Source organism: Lytechinus pictus, chromosome 3 (assembly GCF_037042905.1).
Source record: "Lytechinus pictus isolate F3 Inbred chromosome 3, Lp3.0, whole genome shotgun sequence".
Lineage (NCBI taxonomy): Eukaryota > Metazoa > Echinodermata > Echinoidea > Temnopleuroida > Toxopneustidae > Lytechinus > Lytechinus pictus.
In genome coordinates, this window is record NC_087247.1 from 7,114,792 (window position 1) to 7,134,699 (window position 19,908).

The 19,908-nt window shown below is 35.5% G+C and overlaps 1 protein-coding gene across 2 annotated transcripts; it reads left to right on the top strand.

The window, feature by feature from the left end:
• The first annotated feature begins 1,416 nt into the window (after positions 1 to 1,416).
• Positions 1,417 to 15,625, top strand: LOC129257912 (UBX domain-containing protein 4-like). 2 transcript variants are annotated; one of them, XR_010292885.1, is made up of 13 exons: positions 1,420 to 1,635; positions 4,419 to 4,524; positions 5,422 to 5,450; positions 5,910 to 6,031; positions 6,356 to 6,487; positions 6,972 to 7,088; positions 7,839 to 7,982; positions 8,913 to 9,061; positions 9,578 to 9,680; positions 10,292 to 10,423; positions 11,174 to 11,415; positions 12,073 to 13,120; positions 13,501 to 13,668. XR_010292885.1 is itself a non-coding variant. In XM_054896349.2 (12 exons), the coding sequence occupies exons 1-12, from the start codon at positions 1,554 to 1,556 to the stop codon at positions 12,218 to 12,220; spliced, it is 1,506 nt and encodes a 501-aa protein (XP_054752324.2). In that variant the 5' UTR covers positions 1,417 to 1,553; the 3' UTR covers positions 12,221 to 15,625. The 2 variants fall into 2 exon arrangements, 1 of the variants encoding a protein (XP_054752324.2); XM_054896349.2 differs by having other exon boundaries at positions 1,417 to 1,635; positions 12,073 to 15,625.
• The last annotated feature ends 4,283 nt before the right edge of the window (positions 15,626 to 19,908 follow it).

The following is a 19,908-nucleotide window of genomic DNA, read 5'->3' on the forward strand; positions in this document are numbered from 1 at the left end:
TTCTCCTGACTCTCAGTCACGTACGCCGTTCTCACGAACACACTGCTGAGATCCTCATGATAAAGTTAAAATCCGACACTTAAATGCATTTTCATCAATTTCATGTTCAGTCCACGAGTATAGAGCAGAGGCGTCGATCATGGGGGGGGGGGGGGGGCAGGGGGGGCGATCGCCCCACCAATGAAAATATTGGGGGGCAAACATATCGTTTTGCCCCCCCCCCCAATAATTCTGCATGTGCAAAAAATAAAATAAGATTGTAATATTACACAGAAATCAGCAAGCGAGATTGAGATACACAACTCGTTCTTTATTTAAAATCGTGCTCAAAATGTCAGCTTTTCAGAGTGGAATATAAAAATTTTCAGCTCGCGCTTCGCGCTCGCATCATTTCTGTAGCAAAAACTCATACTTTTCAATGATTAAATAGGTAAATAGAATGTCCCGCTTTCAGGTCTAAACCTCAAAAGAACTAACGCTTCGATATGCAATAATCTTTTGTTGAATATATATCTTGTTCTGTATTAAAAACGTCCACTAAACTCAATTTTTTTTTCAGATCGAAATATCAAAATTTTCAGCTCGCGCTCGCATCTTTTGCTTTTTTTTTAGATACCCATCTTAATCATTGGTACCAAAAATGCTTAGAATATCAAGCTTTCAGGTCAGAATATAAAGAAATTTCAGCTCGCTCTCGGCACTCGCATTATTTGTGTATTAAGATATGTATTCTCCTCAGGAGTTACTACTACAAAGAGTCCTAAACAGGCACCTTTTTCCTGTTATCAGGTCAGTATACTAAAAAATTTCAGCTCGCGCTTCGCGCTCGCATTAATTTGTTGATGAGATATCTCATGAGTCATATATATATATATATATATATATATAGGCATATGTGTGTGTGTGTGTGTGAGTTTGTTTTGTGTGATCGAGCGCCTTTGGAAATTTGATTCATGATTTTGCCCCCCCATGCAATCTGAAAAATGGATCGACGCCCCTGGTATAGAGGCCATGGAGGCCAGTGCATGGTTCACTCATGCCATCAACCTACTTAAATGACCGAAGTCCTTATTTTACCCCCTATTGAAAGCTGATGACATGAAACAGTTAAAATGCTGCACTAAATTGCAATATATTATGTTCACTCATGCATTGAATTTCAAGTTAATAATTAATAAAATTTGCTCAAGAAACCAAAACCCGGGACCAAAACTGATCTCATCAATTTCCCGGCTAATATATCACAACATCGTCAACTTCAGCCTCCGATTCATCACACCAGTTAGATCATATACCCCGCAATCGTGACTTACAAAACAGAAATCAATGTGTGAGATATGAGAATCTGAAAGAAGGGGTATAAGGGGAGTGGTGCACTCTAGCCAGCTGTGGTCGAATCAGAAAATTAATATAAACGGCTGAAATGAGCCTAACATTTACGTGTCGACAGTCGATATTTTTTGAGAAAATTTCCGAGGTTATTTCTTATTTCAAGTACCGGTATTGAACGTTATTCTAACTTTTCTCAAGCACAAATAGGAGTGGAAACTACAATGAAGTGGTTTGAAGGACAGATTTCTAGTGCTATTGCCCAGGCCAGGCAGCAGAAAAGTGTATTTATGGTATACATTCGAGGTAAACTCGCGCAGTATTGTTTTCGCAATGTCATCCCTGCATGCGGGGGTTGCAACCCGTGAGCTACCGGAGCTACCCGGTGTCGCCAGCTCCAGGGCGCGGCGGCATTCCGCTGTGATGTGGATCGTGGATGTGCATGGCAGAGCTCCTCGTGCTGTGACTTCCTTCAATTTAGTCTTAGATCTATAGACATACAAAATCATGAAATTGTGGACATTCCAAATTGTTCCCTGTATGATTTCATTCTCATTATTTTACAAGATGTGTAGATAATATGAAAAATCGAAATGAAAATTGTGAAATTGTATCTCAAGAGTCAAGTCAATTGAGCAAAACTGCAATCTGCATTGCCCTTTTTTTGGTAAATTTGAAACTCACCAAAGTCAAACTTCAAAGACAAAAGATTGTTTGATTGTAGAAAAATAAAATAGGGGTCTAACGTTAACAAGTGGATCTAATGTCAATGGCGATAAATTGCCGGTAATGCAGTTTTGCCATGGCTGACTTTGACTTTTGAGAGAATTTCCCCACCAGTATTGTTCGCTTTTCCGAATAGATCTAGGCCTATCGCGATCAGGAATGATCAGCTTTGATTGATCGATCTCGATGTAATCTCAGACATCACGTTGCTTAGAGTTTGATTCACCATTATTTTGATATTTCGCTTAAGTTAGCGACCAAAATATGAACGTGAACAAACAGCTGCCACAGGCAGATCATTTGGTAGACCAAAAGCTTCAGTCTCTGTATTTTGGTTGTTCCGCTGAACTGCGTTGGCTCACTCACCAATACATAGTATGGGGATTATAGTAAAATGTCAGAAATTGTTGAATAAATCCCCAGAAACGACGGTTATTCCTGTCTAATCATTTGGTTGCTAATTTCATTCCATATCAAAATTAAGGGAAAACCAAGCATTGCCAAGCAAAGCAATGTCTGAATTAGAATTCAACAATGACCTTGAGATCCAACCGATCGCAATATTCTGAAAAGCGATACGTATATTGACCTTGAATTGATTGAGAGACTTGCTGTGACATTTGCGAACCATTACAAAATGTACTAGAGGGGAAATTTGGCCGGCACGAAATTTCATTAGCGCCATGTCAATGACAAAGGTGCATGCGGGTTTGTTAGTACTTAGTAGGCAAACATCAGCAACATAGCCTCATACATGATCTTCAAGACCAGAGTAAATGGGTTGTCTATTGCCCGTCAAGACAAAGAACAAAGTCAACAAATATGTTTTTGTTAAAAATTCATGAATCAAAACAGCAAATTGTAAATGATCTAGATATAGTCGTTGTATCTGGACAAACAATGTATTTGCAATTTTGTTATCAGCATCGAAAGTTACCGGTAGGACGAAACTTCTGATGTTCTGATTCACCAATTTTTGACAAAGATTTCTTAGTTGTTCTTTAAGACTCCGGGGAGGGGGGGGGGGCACTTCCATTGACGGGTGGATACCATGCGCGACCATGGGGTCTCGTAAAGTACCCTAAACAAGTATTTTCCATATTCTGAAAATGCACCCCTTAACAAGTATTGGCGTGTGACTGAAACACTACCCTTAACAAGTAATGGAAACAAAACGATACCCTTGGCAAGTATTCCCTGAATAAAACCTCTAAACAAGTACAGCGATATTTTAGTTATGTCACGGACGTCTGTCGTTGGTTTTACCTTTACCTACATTGGGTATACGGCCCAACCTCCCACACCTCGCGTAAATCAGACTCTAAACACGTAGTGTTGACGGGGCAAAAATAAAACATTTTAGTCTTTTTTATACCCTCGCGAATTTGACCCTAAACACGTAGCTTTCCAAGCAACCTTTTTTTTCATTATTTTAGCGTTTTGACACCCTTATTACGTTATGTACGTAACGACAACGTGCCCTACAGTATCTTGAAAAAGACATCCTTTTTACAAGTTTTTGGGGGTTGCACATGGTATCCACTCGTCAATGTAAGTGGGCCCCCCCCCCCCCTTAAGACTCATTTGACGGGCAGTCCACAGTAAATTTACTCTGTTCTTGAACCTTCATACGTTTTTGTTAATCGTTGGTTTTTAACATTCTAAATTTTGCTAAAGCAAACTTAATTCTTACCCTGCTCCAAATCTTTATATGGGATGAAAGAATCTATAAATCCTTCAAAATATGTGAAATATTTTCCTCCTGAAATTTCTTCATTTTAGTAAGATCTTCACGAATAACGCACTTCTGGAAGTGCTAAGTACGCTTCGCACTTCTGGAAGTGCGAAGTAATGAGTAGTAAATTGTATTTTGCTGATTTGAAATATCCAATATAATTAGTATACAACCATGTTGAGCATGGGCAGACTCGCATTGATCCAGCGCATAAGTTCATTGACTCAGCTGCAGTCTTGAAGCCTCTGTGCATTAACAGAGCTATGTTAAGATGCCAACCCTCTTCAATTTGATAACACTAATATCACCCCACTTTAAAAATGGAATGATACCAAGTACAAATATATTAGAAACTTCCTTTTAATACCAAGTATTGGTAACGTTCATCGGCAGAGTACATGTAGGACACATCATTTGCTGAGTAAGGGCAATGTTTCAATTGTCTGGTTGGTGATACTGGCCTGATGGCACAATTGTTTCTGACATGGGTGAAGTTTTCTCACCATCCTAGAAAGCAACCTTGGTGATGATAGTTTGATGCATCACTTCACCAACAGTACATGTTGTCTTTCTGTATTTAACATGGTTTTCATATTTGTACCAAACTTTTGTCATTTTAATTTACCAGGGTCAAATGAGGATTCCCAGAAGATGGATGCTACATGGGAGGAGGATGCAGTCAACAAAACTTGCCAAGAATCAGGGATCGTTGTCATGCGATTCCAAGCAGATAGGTAGGAATCAATTTACATTTTAAAAGGGGCAATTCCGTGAAATAACCAACCTTTTTGTCCATCCGATGCCCATTTTTCTTCATTCTCTTTTCACTTTGTGAATTGTCCAAGTCATTAGTCATTTGAGATCATTACAGATTTTCATGAGAATTAGAAAACTGAGGCAAATGATTCATGAAGATCTTACATGTAGTGTGTCAATGTATATATGTAAGACTTGCAGACAAAGACTTCATGGAAGGAAAGCAGGCTAGATCCAAACACATAACTGATCAGGATACCATTAAAAGTACTCTAGCAACAATTTAGTTATGTCTAAGAATGTTCTCAACCATCAAGGTAGATTAGGTGATGTACTGGGTAAAAATATGTCAACTGGACTCAATTTGTTTTTTCCAGTTTCTGCATTTCACACTACATGTATCTATAGGATGTGAAATTGATTGTTCACTTGTAACAGGGTCGAGGGATTTTGTCCCTGTCCAGTATTATGCCTGTATTGTAAACTCTGGTGTTAACTCAAATAAGGGTCTAATTCTATGGTTAAACTATAGATAGCCCTATTGACAAAAATCTTTTTAAAGGTCAGTCTCAGAAAGGGGTATCCAGACATCGCTTGCAAGCACTAACATCTGGCTGTAGTGTTGCTTCCTTGTAATATGCAACTTAGTCTGGTTAGAAGCTCCTGTCTCTCATAAATGTTACAAAACCAATGACTATGATCCTTGCAAAATTCAAACAGGTCTCCAAAATGATGCAAATGGATTTCAATACTTTTTAGTTTTAAACTTTTCTTTCTCATTTTTTTCCTCCTGTAATTGTTGTCAGGCATGGTTGTGATGAAATAATGTTTCTATTTGACGTTGAACATTCATCTCTCTCTCTTTTTCTTTGCAGTGAAGAGTGCAAGCAGTTTTCTGTATATTGTATCCTTTGATTTATCATCTATAATTTTATGTTGACCTTCTGTAAAAATTTGCAATAAATCTACACATTGTAATGATGGAAGTCAATGAATAATTTATATTATCAGTCATCAGGATGTTTGTATCACATTCATTCCAGTTTACAAATTTGGAGTTGTTTTCTTGAATATAATTTCCTGAATGCTCGAGCGCCATGTTAAAGGTGGGGTAATAATAACATTATCATGTTAAGCAGGGCCCGCTGGTAGAACAGTTTTCAGAACTGAAGTGGCTACCCTGGATAAACATGACATTATTATTATTACTGATGGAAACCCTTCAGTTTTTCTGGAGGCTAATGCTTCTGCCCCAAACCTCCCCAGTGTATAGAACTTTGAGTCACCAGATGACATTCTTGTGATCGTAAGCCCTATATATTGCCAGTTTGAAGATGACAATCCTTAACTAGCATTCATTTAGACCCTGTTATTTGCGTTCCTTGCGTGTATCTTATTTCCGGTGAGACTGGAGTCTTGATTGAGAGTATTGCAGGATTTGCTTCAGCTCCAGACTTGGTGCAGAAAATGAAGAAAGTCTACGAGGTAAGAATTATATACAATATTGATGTTGCCTGAGTGGGTAATCAATTCAATATTTACACAGAAAGGGAAAACTTATTACTTATTTCAGGAGAAAACAACATTTTGATATAATAGTTCTTGTTTTTACTATACTGAAATGATCTATCACAGACATTAATGATTTTTTTTATAACTTCATGTTTGGTCTACATATTTCCTTAGTGGCATCCCAATATTTGTTACAAATATATTGTTAGTGTAAGTCATACATAAAGCAAGATATTGCTGTAACTTCCTAAACTGTTTGAAGAGAATGTTTTCTTCATTGATGATTGTATGTTACAGACAGTCAAACAGAATCAGTCTGCATCGACACCCCCTGAGCAACCTGCAGCTGCTCCACAAGTTGCTGCGGCCACTCCACCACCGCTACCACAACCATCAGCAACTCCTGTGCAACAGAGTAGCCAACCAGAGGTATGTCACACAATTCTTTGTTTACCTTTATAATGCACTCTTGGTACCCACTCTTCAAGCAATTGATGCCATTTCATAAATGCAAGCAGGTATTACATATATTCTTTATCCTAACCTACTTATATTGGGAATCAGGAATAATCTTCTCTGTCACAGAGCAGCTCAACGCTATGTCATCCTCGTATATGATTATTTTCACCCAATCCTGGTAGGTATTTCATAAAGCTATTTTTAAGTTAAGAGCGACTATAAGAACAACTGGTGAACTTACGCTCTAAATAATCACCAATGAACATTCAATGGTAAATATCATTTACCACAAGAAAGGATCACCAGTCGTTCTTAAAGTCGCTCTTAACTCACGATCAGCTTTATGAAACGGCGCCCTGGTCAATAAGTTGTCCTGAAATGATGGGGGAAAAAAGAGAAGGAAAACATAGTCAATCTTAAGTATAACATATTCTTTTGTATTCTCCATCATCAGGTGCCATCTACATCCTCCTCATCAGGAGCTCAGAAAGAGAGTGCTCAAGAGAGAGCAGCCAGGATGAGACAGAAGATGGAGGAGGTCCATCGGAAGAAGGAACAGCAGAGAAAAGAGGTAACAAGATGACAGAGAGAAAACTCAGAGACGAGCCATGTTGTTGGAGTTTGTGCACTGGTCGACAAGCATTTGATCTACTTCTCAGATAGTCTTAAACCACATGGGCTAAACCCATTGGCCCGTATTCTGTTTTCAGGTTTAACTTAGACCACGGTCTAACTCTGTACTAAAATTATGGGGAGCCAAATATTCAAACATTCTGTTTATATAGTATATTTCTTATGTTTACGATTTTGTTTCCTTTTGCTTTCATAATGAGGAAAAAATGCATCAAAATACTTGTTATCATTTTCACACAATTATGAACAATTTGGGTGTCATATGAGTTGATAAATTGGCTATGTACTGTTAGGGATTTGTGCCCCAATTGGCTCTCCATAGTTAAACCACAACTTTAAACCAGGATTTGATTTAAACCCGAGCTCAGAATACGGGCCATTTTGTCTAAGTTCTATCAATTTGGTCGAATTGTCATTTGGTCTACACTACACTTTGTCTGATACTCAGTCTAATTCTCATTTAGGCTAATAATGCCCAGTTGGTCTAATTTTCACTTAATATTATTATTTTTTACTTAATCAAATGGAAAAATCATGTTATTGTGTTACATGTACTTTTGACCTTGCAAGTAATCTTGCAAGAGTAATGTATAGTGCTGCCACTGGATGCCATGCATATTGCCAAGTATAGGTATTATATGATAGAAAAAGATAAAGAACAAATATTCATAACCCTTCGTACATTTAGGCAGAGAGGCAAAAGGAGCTTGAGCGACGCAAAGTAGGACAAGACATTCAAAAAGCTGATCATCATCGATCCGAGATACAGGCCAAGCAAGTAGCCGACGATCTCCGCAAACAACGTCTTGATGACAAATTAGCAAGAGAGAAGGTACATTTTTATTATGAGTGTGATTATATGAATCTTACTTTATAAAGCGCTGTTATATAAAATGTTAAAGGTCAAGTCCACCCTAGAAAAATTTTGGTTTGAATAAATAGAGAAAAGTCAAACTAGCATAACACTGAAAATTTCATCAAAATTGGATGTAAAATAAAAAAGTTATGATATTTTAATGTTTCACTTTTTTTTTCACAAAACAGTGATATGCACAACTCAGTGACATGCAACTTATGAGACAGTTGATGATGTCCCTCACTATTTCTTTTGTTTTTTATTGTGTGGATTATAATATTTCATTTTTTACAGATTTGACAAAAAGGACCAACTTGACTGAACCATATAGTATTAAACAATGCTAATTCCACACGTTCAGGAAGGAATTAATTGTTTTTCACTTGACAATGAGGATAAAATTAGAATATTTCATATGATGAAATACAAAAGAAATAGTGAGTGGAAGACGTCATCAGTGTCCTCATTTGCATACCGACCAGGATGTGCATATAACTGTTATGTGATATTTTAAAGTGTCATAACTTTATTATTTTTACATATTTTATTACATATACATATTTTACATCCGATATTTTACATCCGATTTTGATGAAATTTTCAGTGTTATGCTTGTTGGATTTTTCTCTTTTTATTCGAATGAACTTTTTGTTGAGTTGGACTTGTCCTTTAACTTATTTCATAGTGACAATCATGATATTCATACTGATCATATTAATCATAACAATCATAATATTCACAATTCATGATAAAGATAGTCTTCAAAAGCGCTTATAGTACTCCCTTCAAAAGAAATCAAATCTCATTTCATATTTACTGCACAAGCATTTTTTTTTTTATTTGCCACTGTGGGCTGTTTTCACAACATAATCGACTTTTCATCATTTTCTTTTTAATATGGAATAGGTTCTCCAGCAGCTAGCCAGAGATAAAGCAGAAAAGGAGGCTCGATTCAGATCAGAGAAAGAGCAGAGGGAACAGAAGAAGATGCAAGCTCAGAAGGAAAAAGAAGAAACATTGAAAGCAACACAGGCCAGGCAGGAATCTGCCAAGCTGTAAGTTTTCGTTTCTTCACACCTGCTCTTCTGTCTCTCTTTTTACATCTTTCTTCCCTTTTCTTTCTTTGCTTCGTCCTCTTTTCTTTCCTTTTCCTTTTCTTTTGTTTTCTTCTTTCTTATATCCATAGACTCTTGATTTAGGTTCCACTTGGGTTACATGGTTCATGTCAAAAGATGTAAAAATATAGAGTCAATTCTAGTCTCTCATGTTATTTGTGTTTGTATTTAGATATTTTCTATTATTATAAATATTTTTTCTTCTGTTATCGTATTAATAAGATTTAAATTCTGTTTATTCAGTCCATCTGTTCATTCTCTTTCTCTTCCTTCTTCTTTTAATTTGTTTCCCTCTTTCTTTCCATCCCCTTTCCTTTCCTCTGTGAGTAGACTCAATATCTAGGTACCTCTTATAGTCCACAGTTCATTTCAATAGATGTGAAAGATAGAATGTTCAATCTTCTCACGATTTCTGTGTTTTAATGCTACTATTTTCTATTTTCTTCTGTTGTATAGTGATACAGCCAGGATACAGTTCCGGCTCCCAGATGGTTCCACTATGACCAATCAGTTTGATTCCAAGGCACCCCTTCAAGAAGCACAAGATTATGTAAAAGAGGTAGTTATGAAAATGATGTCATAGTCATTAATTTGTAATGCCTCTGCCCACCATAGGTGGTGCTTCAGGTATAATTAAAGCTGATATAAAAAGGAAATTAATTTCCATAAATTTGGTATTTACGCAAAGTCTGTAACATTTATAACCTGTTCGTCCATATTGAATCACAAAAAAAAAACTTCTGGCTTCTTGATATCCTCGATTGAAATGTCTCAAAATATCCTCTTCCCTGAACCTGAAAACTAGTCACTGTATCTGGTTTTATCTGAGTGACATTGTGCCATCTTGCCTGTAGAATAGTCAAGTCCCAAGGCTGTTCTGCACAAAATAATGCAAGAGCTACAGAGAAACTTGTAATGGGTTTAGGGGGAGGTTAAAGGTTAAATAACTCAACACCCTATGTACAACTATTCGTATTATCTATGTAGTTCACATTATAAATACTAATCTGCTGACTTAGATTTGTGAGGTGTTTGTTTTTATGATGGGCTATTGATGGTTTTGCTAAAATACCAAGTATCTTTTTCGTTCTTGTTTTGTGAATCTAGGCTGATGATTTTTCTCCACTGAATATCGAAATAAAATATTTTTCTAATTTCTCTGTTTTGTAGAATGTTGGGACAACCCTGCCTGAATTCACACTATCTGTCACATATCCGAGAAGGAATTTTGGACCTGATGACATGCAGACATCTTTCCTTGACCTAGGCTTAGCTCCAAGAGCAGCAATAGTTGTATTACCCGTAAGTGATTTCTTACCTTGTTGTGATGTTTGTCTTACAATGATGAGCAGTTGTTTGATGGAAGAATAAAGAATGTAGAATAAGTCTTTTGTCCAGAAGTAATTATTTTCCTTGTTCTTTTGAAAATTAGCAACCATTTGAGTTGTATAGTACTTGATATTCTTTTTAATTATATAATTTTTTTTGTTTTTTTGTTATGGTTTTATTGAAGAGCACTAATATCAGTGATGAGTCATTTTTGAAGTGAAAGAAGTATAAATAAAGGGATAAACAGATTGAAGAATAATTAATAAATAGATAAATATACATTAACATTTCTGAAGCTGGTTTATACTACATAGAATACTGAAAAATATTATACATTTTATATATGTAGTGTTTCATTTTGTTAAGTAAGATTGATCTATCAGCTTTCTCAGTGTAGAATAACACCATCCCCTAAAAAAAAAAATAGCCCCAGATTTTTCTGTCTTGGTTGTTCAAAATGGGAATAGTTCTAGTCTTCAAAACATGAATAGTGCACGCATATAAATTCATACATTTGTGTTTAGTATGGGTATGTATTTGTATGTATCCATTGGTTTGCATTGTAGTATTCCTCTAAGAGGTTAAATATGTCAATTGATTTTCTCACATCCCTTTGAAATAACCATTCAAATTGGCATTTCCTTATATGCTATACTGCCTGCTAATGTGGTAACTTTGGAAATTCATCAAGTATTTTATGACCGGTTTTGATCAATTTTGCAGGGAAAGCTAATTCCTACATCATCCAAGTCCCAGGTATCCGCATCCAACGCTGGAGGCATCATCTCCTGGCTCCTAGCTCCATTCCTCTTCATCTACAACATCATCTACAATGTCCTCTTTGGTTCCTCGGAGTCGCCCGCCGGCCCCCAGCCTACCCCACCCTCACCATCACAGACCCATTCAGGCATGGAGTCGCCCGCTGGAGACAGGAGTAGCAGGGGTGCTGGTGCCAGACCAAAAAGGTAAGTCTTGTATCTTGCTTGCGGACGTGAAGACCCACATTTGAATAATGTTGATGATGGTGATGTTGATGGTGATGATAATGATGATTGTAGTGATGATGGGTATGGTGATGATGATGAAGATAATATTGATGTTGATGATAATATTGATGTTGATGATAATATTGCTGATGATGATGACAACGATGATGATTTCATTTCATTATTTTCACAAAATTAAAATATATACAAAGCAATAAACAAATACATTTTAAAATAGTGGTGGACCAAATGAAAGCTCATCAGGCTTATTTGGATGGTGATGATGGTGATTTTGATGATAATGGTGATGGTAGAGAAGATAGGTATGATGACATTGGTGTTGCTGATATATTGATGATGGTGAGAATGACGATACTGAAAATGCTGATGATATATAGACGTGATTATGTTTTTTGTGATGGTTATGATTATTGTATTGATGATGATGATGCAGATATTGATAGAAGTATTGAAGATGATGCTGCTGCTGCTGCTGAAGATGACTGTGTTGATGATAATGATGATCTCTTTAAGAAGACTTGTATCTAATAAATTGAATGGTTATGTGTGATGTTGTACTGATGATAATGATGCTTAATACTTGTCTTACCTTACCATTTTATAATTTCTTTTCAGTTCATACGCGAGGAGAAGAACGCCTGCTTCTGGAAGCAACAGCGCTGATTTTTCTCGACGGGAGGGCAACGTCCATCGGTTAAACACCCAGCAAGATGATGATGATGAAAATAATACATGGAATGGAAACTCTACTCAACAAATGTAACCAGACAGAAGAAATATATTAAATGATATTAGGACTACACGATATGATAATGATATCGAAGTGTCCTGTCCTTGGACATCAATTAATAGATGATATGGGGTAGGCTACATATTAACTCTCACAATATGATATAAAATGATAGTTTCTCTGTATGACACATCTCAAAATAAGCTTAAATAATAATAATAACGGCATATTTACCCAGGGTAGCCACTTCAGTTCCGAAAACTGTTCTGCCAGCGGGCCCTGCTATTGAATTGCAGTTCAGCTGGCCATGCATCCATTAAATGTCTCCCTAATCAAATGCACCAGAGTCCAAGTGAAAGGGCCATGAAAATGTTGTCTCTTTACCGACAGTTTCTCTCTTTCCAATTATTTATTTTTTGAATAACAAGCTCATGGGCCAAAAAACATTGTCAGTGAACATTGATCGTTCATTATGACGAATGTAATCAAGAGTAAATATCAGCCCTATGACTATATAAGCATGACGCTCTGTGTTACAGGATGCATACAGATGAGGCTAGGAGAAGAATATATAAAACAGTTACAAGGTGTCTGCTCATAAAACTAAGTTCCACCCCATTCCACTCTATTTAATTGAGAAAAATTGTTGATCGATATACACGCTTAAGAAAACAAATTTCCCATGAAATTGGTACTGATAATTCTAATAAATCTATGAATTCTGTCAGCACCAGAATCAGTGGCCAAGCTGAGGCGGGGTCTTATTAGGGTTCCTTGAGCATTTACTGTGGTGGATATGTGTACAATGATATAGACACAATTTGTAACCAATATGGTTATAATTCATTGAATATGCTTGGAAGGGGAATGAAATAAACAACACATTTTATATGAAGTTGAAACTTTATTACAAGAAATATATATAAAGACAATGTTATTAAAGGCATACTAGTTAACGTTATAGACATGTAATTTATGAAAACAAAAACAAAGGAGAGATGAAATATGTACATGGATGCCTTTCTATCAACCTAAAAACTCTGCAACCAAAAAAAAAAAAATGCTTTTGATACCTTGTAATAGAAGATTTTGTGTAATTTCTATCGTGCTGATAATAATAGAACACGTAAGTGTATGTGATGAAAGTAAGATGGTATTTCCGGTCACTTTATATTTCACTTTTTTGAAGCACTAAATATTGATTTTCGGACGCGATTTTTTTCTGGGCTTCATTTTTGTAATATAACACAGACACAGGTGACAATTGGACCGTGCAGCTCAGATTTTTAAAAAGTCAGATCAATGTTAGCCAGTGCATTCAATGTGCAAACAAGAAAATGATATCTTTGGTAAAAGGGGACCACAAAAGAGCAATAGCTGCTAACTGTGCGGCACCCTTTACATGTTACTGTATAACTCTTCAAAATAAATGGATACATGCTAACATGTATCATCTAATGACTACATTCAATATACTGACAGCTTATTCAATTAGGGCGCGATAGGCACAAAAATTTAAATTAAATAACAAAAACAAAAACTTATTGACATATTTACATGTAAATATACACTATAGAAACATGTTATTCATTTTCATTAAAGTTTTGCATGATTTTCCTCTTCAATGATTTTTTAAAGGAATTAACTGATGTTTTACATTTGATGTTTTCTTGAAAAGCATTCCACCAGTAAACATCAAATGTAAAACATCAGCTACGTCACATCATCACATCACTTCATCATATGTTTCAATAATCCAGGAAGAGGGGGGGTGTCACAAAATTATTCACTGACACTAATGGGGTGTTGCAAGAAACTTGCGACCAATTACAAGTCTATTTTCGTTCCCGAAATCACGCATATGCTGTGCAATTAATTGTAAATTTGCGATTGATTGCTAATCTGCTCCATGAAACGAGGAGTGCTATAGTTAAAAGTGATTAATCAATTGTAAAATTGCAACAGAATATTTGCGATTGATTGCAAATATTTTCTTGCAACACCCCCTAAGTATCACACTTGAATTCCCAGTTGCATGTTGTATATAATGCACTAGCGCATTGGTCAGATCCAGCACAGGAGACGCGCACTACCGCATATCCATCAATGAGATTGCGTTAAACTACAATTGTGCATTGGCGTTTAAGCATGACTTTAAGTCATACTTCACTCTTAGTGAAACACCACACAAACAAGTTTTTATAAGTAAAACCAAACAAAAACATCAGTTTTATGTGACAATTTTACATAAACTTAGACAAATTTCTTATTTTCAAATTTGTTGGAATTTTCTGCTCTTTTCCTATTTCAATGTGCATCTAGAAACATGAATATGAAGCAATTTTAAAGCCATGTATATGACAGCCAATACAGGCTTTCAAATAAAATTATTTAGAGAATGTGTTAACTTGATATTCTGAACTCTGTTAAATACAAAAGTTAGGCTTCTATGTGGTTCAGTATATACATGTATCACAGATACTTTTGTTTGTGGACATCAGTGCGTATTTTTCTTTTATCACTTTCTCTTTGTTTTGAGCTTTCATAATTGAATGTCAAAACCGCATTTCACATTGTTATTAGATGCCATAGACAAATCTTAAATATGATTAGGAAAATTACATGGTCTGAAATTTTAACATAAAAGTTTTGACAATTAACTCAGTCGTAATTGTTGTACTCATGAACTATGCCATCTGATTTGACTTTACTCTGGTAATTACAGAAGTATGCAGCCCCATTTTAAATTTTCTATGGGGGTCACAGATTTTACCATTAAGAATTTGTGAACATGAAATGATTTTCATTAAAAATAACATATTTTTCATGTTTAATTCTTGAATAACTGTCTCCAATGTGATACTTTAAAAGTTGCTTTAAACTAATAAGTTGGCCCTCGGTCAATGAAAAATAGACAATATCCCATTTACTACACGATACCCATATCGGGCCCATGTATACATGATGTCATATTCCGGTATCGCGATAGCTAACATTATTTTCCAAAGTCATTTTCACACAGCTCCCTACAGAGCCAAGCTAGGTTTTGCGTACGCTTATAAAATACTAGTAATCTGTGACCGTGCAATGAATCTGGCATGGATTTAGCGCTGATATCTTTGAGCGGTTCTGTGGCAAACGACTGGTCCATACTTGGCCCGCAACTGGTGCTTCTCATAGCCACGCTAAATTAGGAAATCGTCCGTGATTTACTGATGGGGGGTGACTGTTACCATGGTACTTTGATAATAACAACTTGTCAATTGCTGACAATTGTCATGAAATGATTCCCTGATGGTTTCAGTTCATTTTGAATATAACAAGTTCATGATCATTATTTGTGTTAACGGAATTAAATGTTTATTCTATAAAAAGGGGTATGGTTTATCATATGTATATATATGTCTTGCAAATAAATATAAAAGTGAAATTTGAAAATTATTTTGTTATTTTCTTATTGGAAGTGTGACAACGATGTGCATCTTCTGTTAAGCATCCATTGCTGAAATATTTTTTGTGTTGATTGAATACCGCAGGATTGAATTGTTTTTAATACCTTACAATAATATTTGATAATCTTATGAACAGAATGATGAAATGATTCAGTGTTCTTCCCTTTTCAAGTTTTAAGGTTTGGGAAGTATTCTAAGTACAGGGCACACAGAAAGCATACTTTTGCAAGTTTCTCAGATTTGTTACGCCGTAATAATTTTTTTTAGAACTCTCATGCCTCTTAAAGGAAAAATGAAACCTTTGGAACAAGATAGTTTGTACGAAAACAGAAAAATCAAAGAAAAATGATCAAAGAAAGCTTGAGAAAAATTGAATAAATAAATAAGAAAGTTATGAAGTTCAAATATCATTGTAATGTAGATCCTCCAATTGGCAATGCAACAAAAATGTGTGATGTCACATGTGAACAACTTTGCCATTACTTTTGTATATATTTCACCTAAACTGCCTCTTTTATCACAACTATCAGTAGATCATGTATTCTTTCTATAGGAGGGCATGTAATACAGATTTTCAAAGAATACATTATGGATAAAGAATTGGTATCACCAAAAGAAAGAGCAAAAAGAGACATTTTGATTCTATTTTATAGTCCATCAAAGGAAAAGTTGTTCACATGTGACATCACACATCTTTGTCGCATTGCCAATGGGAAAGATCTCCAGAGGCATTAGCGATCGCGCATTATTCAAATGCTCATAACTTTCTCAATATTTGTCTGATTTTTCTAAAGCCTTTTTTGATCTTATACTTTGATTTTTCTGTTTTCACACAAGCCCATTTGTTCCAAATGTTTCATTTCCCTTTAGAACCTTTTGCTTCTTTGTGAATACTGAAAGTCTCCCTCCGTATACGATCATTTGCAAAAGTTTAGGCCCTCCTGAAATTGTTTGTGTATTGTATAGTACATGTAATAATTGTAATAAACAGTTTCATTTAGACTGGCCTAATATAATTTGTTGGTGTTGATTCTGTGTTTGATTGAATTGGTTGAAGGGAAGTTAGCTTTAAGAAATTGTCCAATAGCTTGACTAATTCTTATGTTTTCAAAAGTATTTTTTACTTCAATATGTTTTTTGTTAATTGATCAGTCAAGCTATTGGACAATATCTTTAAACTTATGTACCTTTAATCGTTCAAATCAAACATGGAATCAACACCCAAAAATAATATATAGGCCAGTTTTTAATGAAACTATTGCAGTATATTACAATTACATACATGTGCTATACACACAAATTTTCAGGTTGTCTAAAAACTTTTGCAAATGATGGTACATCTCAGAGCCCTGTTTCATAACCTGTATTATCAATATCAGATTACAAGCTAATGTTATAAGGTCTTTAATTCATGACATTTAATTGGTTAAAGGCAAATTTACCATAGAAAGTCAGTTGACATTATTAATGATGAGTGAATGAAACTTGGCAATGTGTGGAAATGTAGAATATATTTTGTGTGCTCATTAATAAGAATTTCTTGCCTCCGTTGAGACATATTCTCTAAATTATTTGTCCTATTCAGCCATTATTGCCTCTTACAAAGGATTTTCAATAAAGTAATGGGCCAAATGATTTCTTTTAGTACTAATTTGACATTTCATCAAGGAAAATCAAAATATTTCCACATAAAAAAGTCTAGGAGCCTATTTTAATTCTGCCACACAGCAAATTTAGTGCCTTACTCCAAATTATGACAGTTTGATTTCAAATACAAAGTAGAACATTGGTAATAGAACTGAACATGATCTAGATCTTTCAACCACATCTCGTAATGAAGCTTGTCATCACATTAAAATTTGCGTGCAACTATTCTTCCTTCTTTGCATCTACTTTGGCCCAGAGTTTATCTTGATTAAAGTTGGAACACACAACGAGTTGCGTACAGTTCCAAACAAGACTTTGAAAAAAAAGGGTTACTGCAGGATGTATATAGAATCTTTATACATATACCTGCAAAATTATTAGAAAATGGGATTCTTCGAGAGGGAATTGTTCCTATTGTAATATGTATGTCATATAGTTGGTGGTATGAATATTATTTTTTTAAAGCAGGATAAAATATAATTCTAGTGGGCATATAATGTAAGAGTACAATGATCAAATGTTGCATTGTGGGAAAGAAAGTGGGACAGAATGAGTAGTTCATGACTGGAGAGAATTTTTTTTCAAATTGTGAACTTTATATTTGAAAATTCATTCAAATAGTTTCTGAATGCTGAATAAAAAGTTACATCCTCACTTTCAGTGCACTTTTATTTTGCATATAGTCTGTGGGAAAATATTTGCAACCAACATCAAATGTTGATTACAATTGTATTATCAATTTTAGCAGTAGCAAATCAGTCTACATTCCTTGTCGCAAGAAGCGGAGCACCCCCCCCCCCTCCATATGGGTCCACTGAAGATTGCAAAATTTATAACGTCAAGAATAATACTCGTTCACACTCTTGATAAATCGCGTAATGCTAATATTAAGGCTGAAAACATTTAATGAATGAAATGTACAAAATAAAGTAAATTTATCTTTATTCATTTATACATTTGACTTTACACCAGAAAAGAGGGATATACCTTTATGGTATGGAGAGAAACATTCAATAGAAATATTATTCAAGTATATAAATATATATCTAGTAAATCAATGAATATTCTTGAAGATAATGCTCCACCAACCAAACATTAAAAACAGTTATTATTTTTTACATAAAGGTTGGGTTTCGCTCCAGATATTTGCAACTTTTTAAAATTATTATTATTATTAGTTTCATGTCCATGGTTGCACCGATTGTAAAATATGTCAACGGTCACTTTGAACACGCTGGACATCTGTTAAGCTTTTATTGGTCAATCTAATTAAAATGACATGCTTTGCCCTGTCAGGGTGGTTGATCTTCACTCATTTCGTCTTGGAAGATTTATTGCTGTCTCACCATCGAAGAATTAGAGATTCCCTAGCTGCCTGCGCTGCGTCTGTACTCGCTAGCTTCTACCGCAATTAGTCTACTGATGACCAGCGCAGCGGAAGCCACCACATTGGCGCAGGTGGTGAGGGTGTGTGTGTGTGTTGTGGGGGGGGGGGGGTGCATGAGAATTTGAGCAAAATGCCAATAAAAATGTAAGTTTTTACATTGTATTTAAGTACAACTTAAGCTCAAAGGCGCTGAAGATCCTTGTCCAAACCCGGCCAGAAGTGAAGAAGAAAACAAAATCACAAATTGAGATACGATGGTCGTTTTCTACCCTTTCCCCGCGCCATTGTTTTTGTTTACCAGGTTTCCGATGAGTTGAATATTAATTTTCATATTTCCCTTTCTTATCACCGTGCGAATATAAAATGATGTTCGGACACCCTCCTTTTCTTCCTCTCAGATGTAAGAAATCTTAGATGGGCATTCTGTATATATTAATGGTAATACTCGGCACACTGTAAAAAATGCGGTGTTAAAACTGACACCAGTTGGTGTTAATAGAGGACCACACCGTGAGGTGTTAAAATTACACCCTAGAGATTAAAAATAACACCTGGGTGTAAATGTAACAACCAAAGGTGTTGTAATGACACCTATAGTAGTAAAACTAGCACCACCAATTCAACACCGGTTTTAAATAACTGGTGTGGTCCTCTATATGTACACCGGTTAACACCACAGTTTTTGCTGTGCATTGCCGTATTCAATATGGGTGTTTCTGTGGCTGTTTCTGTAAATAATGTAGAAAAAAAATAATTCAATTGAAAGATCCATTCTCAGACACAATGTACCTATATGTTGACACTACTGAAACGTGTAGAAACTGGTTGCAAACAACAACTAAATTAATCTTGTCTTTGGTTTGCAAATCATCAAAATCAAACGTAACGTATTTGTTCGCTTTCCGATTGGGCCTATTAGTTTGCATGATTCTTCTTCTTGTGCTTCTTCTTTTTCTTCCTTTTTGCGTGATTTTTATGTTTCTTGTTCCCTTTCTTCTCTTTATTTTTATACGTCTTCTTTCTTCTTCTTCTTCTTCTTCTCCTCCTCCTCCTCCTTCTTATTCTTCTCCTTTTTTCATCCTCTTTTCTATCTTCATTCTTCTTATTTTTTCGTTTTCTTCTATCATAGCCATGTCTCAATGTGTGTTTCTTTTTCAGGAACGTTGGTTTATCCCCTCTCTTAAAGAAGCACGGTGATCTCAGCCTAGGCTTAAAACTACCCCCGATGATGAGAT